This window comes from Alexandromys fortis, unplaced genomic scaffold (genome assembly GCF_014885135.2).
Source record: "Alexandromys fortis isolate MF-2015 unplaced genomic scaffold, M_Fortis_MF-2015_v1.1 scaffold_0, whole genome shotgun sequence".
Classification (NCBI taxonomy): domain Eukaryota; kingdom Metazoa; phylum Chordata; class Mammalia; order Rodentia; family Cricetidae; genus Alexandromys; species Alexandromys fortis.
This window is the reverse complement of record NW_026067949.1, coordinates 28,692,384-28,702,087: the sequence shown is the minus strand read 5'-3', so window position 1 is coordinate 28,702,087 and position 9,704 is coordinate 28,692,384. Positions and strand designations below refer to the sequence as shown.

The following is a 9,704-nucleotide window of genomic DNA, read 5'->3' as shown; positions in this document are numbered from 1 at the left end:
GCCTCTAACCCACCAGCACACCCCATGCACCAAAGCCTCTAACCCACCAGCACACCCTTCACACCAAAGCCTCTAACCCACCAGCATACCCTTCACACCAAAGCCTCTAACCCACCAGCACACCCTTCACACCAAAGCCTCTAACCCACCAGCACACCCCTCGCACCAATGCCTATAACCTATCTAGCACACCCACTTACATGTGTGTATACCCACATACAGACAAACACTCCTACTCAATACAGAATAGTAAAAGTAATCTAAAAAATAACTTCCTCTCTGATCTCTTCAGGGCACGTAGTCTTCCCTTGATTTCATTAAAGAACCCTTCAGTCATGAACCACAGAAAACTTTACACATAGAAAATGGACCTTTAAATGTAGCAAAATACGTGTGTGTGTGTGTGTGTGTGTGTCATCGAGTGACTGTAGAACTCAAGGAAATTGGAGTCTCGGAATCTGCATGTTTACAGTGGAATCCATTCTACTAACCCAGTGCACTACTTAATGAAATCTAGGGGAGTTGTTATACATTTCCAGTGTGTACTGAATAATAATACTTTCCAGTAAACTATCACTCAGAAAATATAATAGCAAGCAATAGCCAAATACAGGCGCTCACTAACGGAAAGTGGGGCTTCCTGTTGCCGTGTCTGGGTCTGTAGCATAGTACATTCAACTGATACAGAGGGAAAAACAATACCAGTAAAACTGTAGAGGTGAGGACATTTCTAGCAGTGTTAGATAAATTATCTTTCCAGATTACTAGGTCTGTTTCTCCCATAGCCAGACCTTTAAAACGTAACTTCTGACGAAACCTGCAGCTGTACTGAATATTATAATTCACTAGGATGACTTAGGTCCTGCTCTGTGAGGTCAAGGTTCACTGCGCACCACATCCAGACCATGTTCCTTAATGTACTTCCTGGTTCTCTGCCATATTCCTTGGCCTTTGAGATCTTCTGGTGTCTTTCCCCAGAATAGCATCCCTAGCCGCATTTCTCTAAGCCCACCATCGGCTGTTTCCTTCAAAGACTGGTCTCGGGCCCCCGGCCACCATGCTCTTCTCCCTCTTTGATTGGGTACCAGCAGGCGCTTGTATGTGGCTGGTGCTGTTTACCATCTGTATTCCATAGGCCAGTGTGTGCTGTCGCCATTTGCATATTAGCCTAAGCCCGTTACAAGATTACAGACTCATAATCAAGAATTAATTTGTAGCAGAGCACCTGACTAGAATGTGCTCAGAATTCTTTTCAGAAGAGTGAACTAGGACTCAGGCTAATCCAGGGCTCTAACTTCTGCTTGCTTTTCACATTTTGTGGGGAAAATTCCATTTTTAAGCCATAAAAGAAAGATTAAAAAGTACTACAAATATAAAGTGACGATGGTCTAATGCCGGAAAAAAACTTATCTTGGCTTCTAAACCGGTGCTGTTATTAGTCAGAACTCGGAGGGACCAGACTAATACCCATGCAAGTTAGAAGTGAATGTTAACACCGTTATGATATATACTTTGACTCTATCGCATGAATTTTCATGATTGCTCATTTGCTGAGGGTTAGGGACATGCGGCCATTCTTGTTTAATAAATGCACATGGGATCCATTTAATTTCAAAAGCTAATGACCTACAGTTTCCTAATCTTTTGTGAACTCCATCTCAGCCATGAGGCTTTATTGGGTCTCAAAGCTGGAATGAGCTATTGTCTTCTTACCTGAAGTCAGCTCTCCATATCACAGATAGCAGGAAAGTGAACATGGTGGTTTGGGTTGAGTCTTTATGACTTGTGGGCAGCCCGGACCCATATTACCAATGGATGCAGTCTTGAGCCTACCTATGGGCAGAATTTATTGTGTTCTGATAAAACTAAAGGAATGATAGGTAGTTCAAATAAGAGAGACTTTGTAGTAATAACACCAAGTTCTCTTGTGTAGAGATATAATGTCTATGATAGAAGGTATTTTAATAAAAAAAAAAAAACTATATTCTAGTCAACACCCAAATCCTGTACATAAGGAAAAAAAGAAAAAGTGTTTGGTGTTTTTATAGAACAGATGGCTGTATAATAATAACTTTTAAATTCTAGGGCTGGAGGTTTGAGTCAGTAACAAATTTCTCGTGTGAGGCCCCGGGTTCATTTTTCTAAACTAGCAAAAAACAAAAGGAAAAAAAAGAAAAAGTGCGACATTTTAGAAGACAATTGTATGCATTCACTGTTCCAAAACTATACAAACTAGACGATGTAAATGGGACTGGGACCTTGGCAGTCATCTTTTAGTGCGTGGATAAACTTCTTGTAGTGTTGTTGAGGTCTGCTCAAGCTGCGATTATTTTACAGGATGCAAGTTCAGTATTAAAGGAGGAACATGTTACAGCCTTTGAAGATGAGCGGCCATACATTATGCAAGACCAACAGGACCAGCTAGTGTGTCGAGGGATTCTTGACTTAGAAGAAACTGACATGCCAGAGCCTCTGGCTCCTGAGAGCTACCCCGAGTCCATCTGCGAAGAGGACGTCACCCTGGCTTTGAAAGAGCTGGATGAACGGTGTGAGGAAGAGGAGGCTGATTTCCCTGGGTTGTCCAGGTGCGCATGGTCACAGAGAGAAATGAGTCTCTGCAATGGCCCCACTCCTTCCCAACGTGTCCCTCCCCCACTCCCGATTATGAATTTTGATTAATTGGTATTTAGTCTATAATCATACTCTTTGTTTTTAAAGATAAGGCATACTATGATTTGTTTGTCCTTCCTTCTTTCCTTCCTTCCTTCCTTCCTTCCTTCCTTCCTTCCTTCCTTCCTTCCTGTTAGTATCCATACAAAGTTAAAGCATTTCATCCCTAACACACCACATGCCTATTTGGGCAGAACACCAAACAGCCAAGTGTTAAAATCAATAGTAGAATGAATTTCTGGGTTACTAAAATAAACCTAAAATAATTCCAAAACGTCTCATCTGTCAAGGGTCAGGTGCTTAGTTAGATTACCGTAGGAAGCCCGAGCTGCCACTTGATGGTACCAAAGGATGACACGCTGCTCACCTCAGATGTTTCTGGGCTGCACATTAAACATATATCATCAGAATGGGAAGAGTTCCCAATCAAGACTTTTCTTTGCTTGTGGATTGAGTAATTATTACATACGTTCTTAAAGGAAATCCCTGTGGCTCTTTGAAAGTTTGCACACCAATCAGTTCTATGATCTAGATTAAGATATTGTCTAATGTCTGTTATTTATGACCATTTGTGGTTCGCCATGAGATTCCTGGTAAAGTATCTTAACTTCACATGTTCTGTAAGTATATTTCTCCATTGCCAAAGTCAACACTCTTGACGATAGCTAATATTTGAAACTAATATTTAATAATCAAGTATTTTGGTTTTACAGAAAAGCAAAAGCTTGATGCTTAACGTGATAAAGAGTCCTATTTTTTTAACTCTCAATACATATAGAATGTTTGCCTGTATTTGAACGTATATATGCAGATGTTCACCCTCTTGAGCATGCCTTTCTGATCGTACCACCTGACTATAAGGCCTGCGCAGTCCCACACAAGTTTAGGTTGACAGAATGCTGTAGGGGAAATGGTCAGGCTTTTGGCATCCTACAAGGCTAAAGCAAAGCAGTTGACTTTGGTCCATTTCTACAGCTGAAGTTTCTACAACCGAACATTGCATGTCTACTGAGCACACAGGTCTAGGGTGCAGCACATTTTGTTCAATCAATCACTTCAGTGATTCTTTATAAGGTAAAAGCTTATAAAATGCTTCAGGTGACGATTTTGATATGCTCAAGCCTTACTCAGGTCTCCAAGAATTTCATACATGAACACCGCCTGTATGTACAGATCTGTACCCACCCTCTTCCTCCTTCAACTGTTTGCTCCCTTCCTTTCTGTCTCTCTCACACACACACGCTGCTGTGAGTGCTGCTCTTATGTGTATATGTTTAGGGCTGAGCATTTGGGATCAGATATCCTATAGGTACTCGCGTCTGAAGAAATGGCTCCTCTCCGTGTGTTCAGCTATTGATTGCCTATAGTTCATGAGGAACGGAGCCTTGTGAAATTTCCCTATCACACCATCATGGCTACTGGTGATGTTATGTGGGTTTTAGGCAGCCTTCCTGTTTAGGTCTCATAGGAGCAGTTTCCCTATTAAGCCTAGAAGATACTATCTAGCAATAGGCGTCCTGGGCACTTAAAATCTTTCCACCCTCTCTTCCTTGATGTTTCTTGAGTCTTAAGTGTAAAGTTGCCATCTTGTAATAGGAACCATTCGGTAACCTATCAAGACGATGGGTAACATTTCTCTGTGGAGTTGTGTGAGTCATACTGAGACTGACAGAAACATAAGTTTGTCTTTTTCCATGGCTGAGGTTTTATGACTGTCTTCATGTAGGAATGATAAATTCCCGAGGTGAAACAGCTACCCCTTCTGTCCACACCCTTGTCTGCTCTATTGCGAGGCACACACAGTTGCTTCTGAAATGACTGAGCTGAGTGTATGCTGTGGCTGGTGCTGTGGGCTTTCGGCCTGTGGTCCAGGGTTCAAATCCTCACCTTTCCTATTAGCCCCTCAGTCACATTATCTGATCTACTAAACTTTTTGTTTCTTCATTTGCCTGACAACTCTTTGTGAAGCTCAGTCCTTAATGCAGAAGAATACAACCTAAACTTTCTCAGTGTGACCACCAACAAAGGGCTCTTCAAAAAATGGGGGGGGGGGGGCGTTCAGGACTAGAAAGACGGCTTAGTTGATAAAGGCATTTGCCCCAAAGCCTGCTGACCTGAGTTCAAGTCCCAGGATCCACATAGTACAGAAGGAACCTCTCCCCATGGACTGACCTCCCCACTCATGTGCTGTGGCATCTATGTGAATACACCTGTGCTTGCATGCACACACACACACAGAATAAGTAGACAGACAGACAGTTGAAACTAAATGCATAAAACAAAGTTTTACAAAGGAATCCAAAGTAGATCGCAATGTGAACGCACTCTAGTCCAGACTGACTGTGTGTTTTGAGACAAGGTCTCTCCATAGTCCTAGCTGCCCTGGAACTCACAGAGCATCATTCCCCTCTGCTTCCCAAGTACACCCCCGCGCCCTGCCCTAATCCATACCCTTTGTGAACGGAACTAGTGTTAATCCAGTAGTAACATACTGTAGACTTGGGCTGAGATAATTGCTTGAAATTAAAGAGTTCTAAAACAGGAAGGCCTTGCATTTGTTTGTACCGGCCTCGGAAGTTCAGGCTGCGTTATCTAAATGTGTGTGTGTGTGTGTGTGTGTGTGTGTGTGTGTGTGTGTGTGTGTGTGTGTGTGTGACTAAGAACAGTTTCTGTTGAATGGGACACAGTGCTGTAAAGTCGGTTCTTTTCAGGCAGCTTGCTGACTACCGTGGGTTTTGTGTCTGCAGTCAAGAGGAGGATGAGCAAGACGGCTTTCCAGAAGTGCAGACGTCGCCTCTCCCAACACCCTTTCTGTCTGCCATAATAGCGGCGTTTCAGCCAGTGGCTTATGAGGACGAGGAAGAAGCCTGGCGGTGCCATGTCAACCAGATGCTGTCGGACACGGATGGGTCATGCGCGGTGTTTACTTTCCACGTGTTCTCCAGGCTGTTTCAGGTCAGTGGAGGTGAAGGTGTCTGGGTGGACATTCCAGTGATCTGGTCAAGTGAGGCTTCTCTGCTTGACCTCTCAGGCTTTAGTTTCCCTGCTGATTTCCTTTAGCAAACACTAGTTTCTATGAAGGTAGCATTCTCTTATTTGCAGCGCTGCATGTACTCCCGCTGTGTTTCTCGGTTGCTAGCGCAGATGTGAAACCCTGCAGTGATACAACACTGACTGATTTTCTGCAGTGTGCTGGGTACCATCGTGGGTACCAGAGAAACGAAGGCACCCCATGGTACCTGCCCTCACAGCTTGGTACAGGGAGGTTCGTGTAACAAGGTGCTAAATGACACTTTCATCACTGTGGGAACCAAGGAACTGGAGTTGCTGTCCACCTTAGGTAATGGTAACAATAAGACCATTGAACAGTAAGACCTGTGCCTAGTGCTTCTCAGTGAATACTCTCACACAGCACCATGGCACGTGGATACCATTTTGAGCATTGTGTGGGGAAGGAGAGAGCCCACAGCACAGAGAACCCAGTCCCGTTAGCTGTCCACCATCCTTCTCGCCACCTACACCATCTCTCTTGCCTTGGGGAACCCATGACGTTCCCCGTGCACTCCAGCCTCCAGTTTCCTCCGTGTCTTTAGTGCTCAGGAGTGGGAGCTTCAACTCGACCTTCTTCAATTACTGCGCTGCCCTGGGTTTTCTGTTTGTATTCCTTCCTTCCCAGTGATGGCGGCAGTTCCCCGCGGTCATCCAGCAGCATTGTACACATGTGTGGATGAGCGTTAGCTATTCCTACACCCAGCTGGTGACCATTCCCCCAGGCAACCCGATGCTCCTGGAGACCACTGTTCATGCTGCTGGTCCTAGCTCATATCAGGCCAGGACTCCTGCACTCAAGCAACTTTCCCACCTGACCCTCCCAAGTAGCTAGGAACACGGGTATGTGCCACTGCACCCAACCACATGAGCGGTCTGTTGGCATATCGCCTAAAGAAATATAGAAACTTAGTAGATCGGCTAGTAGAATCCTGTATGTCATTCCAGTAATTTCAGCTGTGAATTATACTTCTTTACATGAAAGCGGGGAAAGGCCTTTTTTTGTTTTATAAAACACTAAACTTCTTGTGCCTTGCCTTGTAGACAATTCAGAGGAGGTTTGGAGAGCTAACTAAGGAAGCAGTTGGCTTCCTTGGTGAGAGTCTACAGCGCATTGGTACCAAGTTTAAAAGCTCCCTGGAAGTAATGATGGCGTGTTCCGAATGCCCCACCGTCTTTGTGGATGCCGAAACGGTAAGCCAGGCGTGGTGGCACACACCTGGAAACCTCATCACTTGGGAGGCTGGGCTGAAAGGATGGAGAGTTGGAGGACAACCACGGAGTATCAAATGAATTCTGAGCCGTCCACCTCTCTGCAACAAAACAAAGAGGATGGCTACATGGAAAGGTGTCATTCATTTATTGGCCTTTTGTAAATTTTTTTTTCAAAATTTTCAATCTTGAAACGCGAGGGTTTATATCTTAATTTTGATATAAATATGTAGCAAAATGGCATTCTATTCAGGCATGGTGGAATATTAGAAGGCAGAGACAAGCAGAGTTCTGAGTTCAAGGCCAGTATAGTATACATAGCAAGCTCCAGGCCAGCCAGATCTACATAGTAAGACTTTGTCTCAAAAAAAAAAAAAAAAAAAACACCATTCCAGTGTCTGAAATGCTGTCTGAGGCTTGGCTGATCCTGCCCACTCCCTATATATGTAAAATCCAGAGGGAGGAAGCTGAAGTGTTAGACTCTAGAGGTGTGTGTTCTTTCCTGTCCTTGAACAGAAAATGGTAGAGGGCGAGAGCTCTTGTCGCAGAATATCCAGAGCCCTTTGGTCTTCCCTCCATGCTACAAGTAGTCAAGGTTAGACAGCTACATGTTTAAAAGCTTCAAGGACAGTGCCTTTGAGGTGTACACTGGTCCAGCAGCAGAGCGTGTCCAGTAACCAGCTGGCAGCTAGCTATTCCGTGACCTTCCGAGACAGATCAGTTTGTCTGCTTTCACAGCTGATGGCGTGCGGTTTGCTGGAAACACTCAAGTTCAGTGTCTTGGAGCTGCAGGAACATCTGGATACCTACAACACCAAGAGAGAAGCAGCCGAGCAGGTCGGTCTCCTCCACGCACCAAAATCATTGACCTGGGTGCAGTGTACCCCAGACGGACACGCAGCTCTCTCGCTGGCCTCTCTTCTCCGCCCAAAGAACTGCTGTCTTTGGCTTTTAGAAAGGAGCCTAAGATCACAGTGGGAGACGGCAGCTGGGCGCAGGGCAGCAGGAGGGGTGAGAAGTGGTGTTCCAAGTGACAGAGCCATCACCATGGTGTTAGGGCGGACAAGCTTGGAGTAGATTACAGATGTCGCCTGCTTGGAAGTTCCACGTTCTAGTTAGCCATTTAAACGCTGGCCCGGTTCCCTCAGTCAGTCCAGCGTGTTTTCAATTGACAAATGCAGAAAAACAGCCAGGGGCCGGGGGGGGGGGGGGCTAGACATGTTCTCCCTTTCAGCCCAGGGAACTGCCAGGTGCGATCAGGGCACCCTACAAATCCTGCTGTCTGCATGCAGCTGTCCATGCGTCTGCCGAGGAGCGGCTAGGTCGTAGGTGTGAGCGTGGGTCTACCACGCGGTCTTACCAATACCCTGTTGTCAGGCAGACGTGAATTTCCCAGCGCTTCATCTCTCGGGCATCAAGATACTGATTCTCGTAGTTTTTGCTCTTCTGGTAGGTATGTAGTAGATTCTTATCTGCCTTACATTTCCTTCATCCTAATATAGATACCTTCATAAGAGTAGCTTGTGGACATCTGTAAATGAGCTGTTCTTCTCAGGTGTTTATAACAAGTCTTTATTTTAAATATAAGCTTCATAGTTTGTGGGCAAGGAAGGGGCATGCAGTGGCCTGCATGTAGTTGTCACAGGACACCTTGTGGGTCCCAGAGATCCAGCTCAGGTCATCAGGCTTGGTGGCAGGTGCCTATAACCATTGAGCCTTCTCACTGGCCCTCCATGCGTGCTTTTTTTATTGAATATATATATATATATATTGAAGTTACTTCTTCTGAGGCTCTCATTTTTCACTGCTGAAGCATCTTTCAGTGACCAGGAAGCTTCCACTTTAATTAAATGCAAGCTCTCAGTCTACTGCACTGTGGTTGTGCCTTGTGGGTCTTCAGAAGTCACTGCCTATCCATAGAGACACTGTGGTTGTTACCGCAATGGCCCAGTAAACTAGGCCTCTGTGGTCTACACTCCTTTCCAGCATAACTGGAATGGCCTTGTAACTGACTAACCGCCAGAATTCATGAGACACTGAAACTCCCAGGACAAGCTGGAGACGCCTTCCACAGTGTCTGCCTCTGCCACCAAACTCATCCGCGTATGGGAAGCTTTGGGAAATTGCAGGAGACTTAGACTCTGGTCCCCACTACAGGATAACTGGCCACATAGGGGAAAAGAGAGGCATCCCAGCTAAGAGCCCACAAGTCACATAGGAGTAAGGCCTGCTTAGAACTTCGAGACCCTGGTCAAACCATCAGATAACCAGAGACTCGTGGCTGATCCTAGTTAAACAAGAAATGGCACATACATTTATCTGATCTTGGTTCCGTGCACAACAAATAGTTTTTTCTTTTCGTTGTTATTTTCAGCCATTACATGTGAGGGCGGTTGATTTTTACAGCAACAGGTAACTGCTTTCATGAGGCAGCATCACATACATCAGAGACATCTAGCTAATGATCTGCTGGCCCTTCACCCAGAATCCTCAGACAGTACCGGGAGAGAAAGGAAAAGGCCATCCACAGGACCAAGCCATGTTTCATTTTTATATGTCAGAAGACACAAATTTTGTATTTGAAAATCAAACATCATAATAATGGCAATTCTAAAACACATAGAGACATATATAGATATATAATGGTTTGCGACTGCACAATCTTCTTGACCATAGGGTCAGGGGCCTCTAACTTTCCACTCGCGTCTGGCCCACTGCTCCTTTTCTGTAAACCAAGTCTTTTGAGGACTAAAAGCCAGGATAAGGGCTCCCCC

General features: G+C 45.1%; 1 protein-coding gene across 9 annotated transcripts in view; it reads left to right on the top strand.

Annotated features, from left to right (window-relative positions):
• Fryl (FRY like transcription coactivator) overlaps window positions 1-9,704 on the top strand; it is a 224,196-nt gene that overhangs the window by 205,609 nt on the left and 8,883 nt on the right. For 7 of the 9 annotated variants that reach the window (XM_050149644.1, XM_050149639.1, XM_050149637.1 and 4 more), the window contains 4 exons: window positions 2,338-2,585; window positions 5,382-5,625; window positions 6,763-6,912; window positions 7,669-7,767. In XM_050149644.1, coding sequence (XP_050005601.1) covers window positions 2,338-2,585; window positions 5,382-5,625; window positions 6,763-6,912; window positions 7,669-7,767 — 741 coding nt within the window. The remainder of the gene's footprint in view (window positions 1-2,337; window positions 2,586-5,381; window positions 5,626-6,762; window positions 6,913-7,668; window positions 7,768-9,704) is intronic. The other 2 variants (XM_050149641.1, XM_050149638.1) reach the window with 1 other exon arrangement.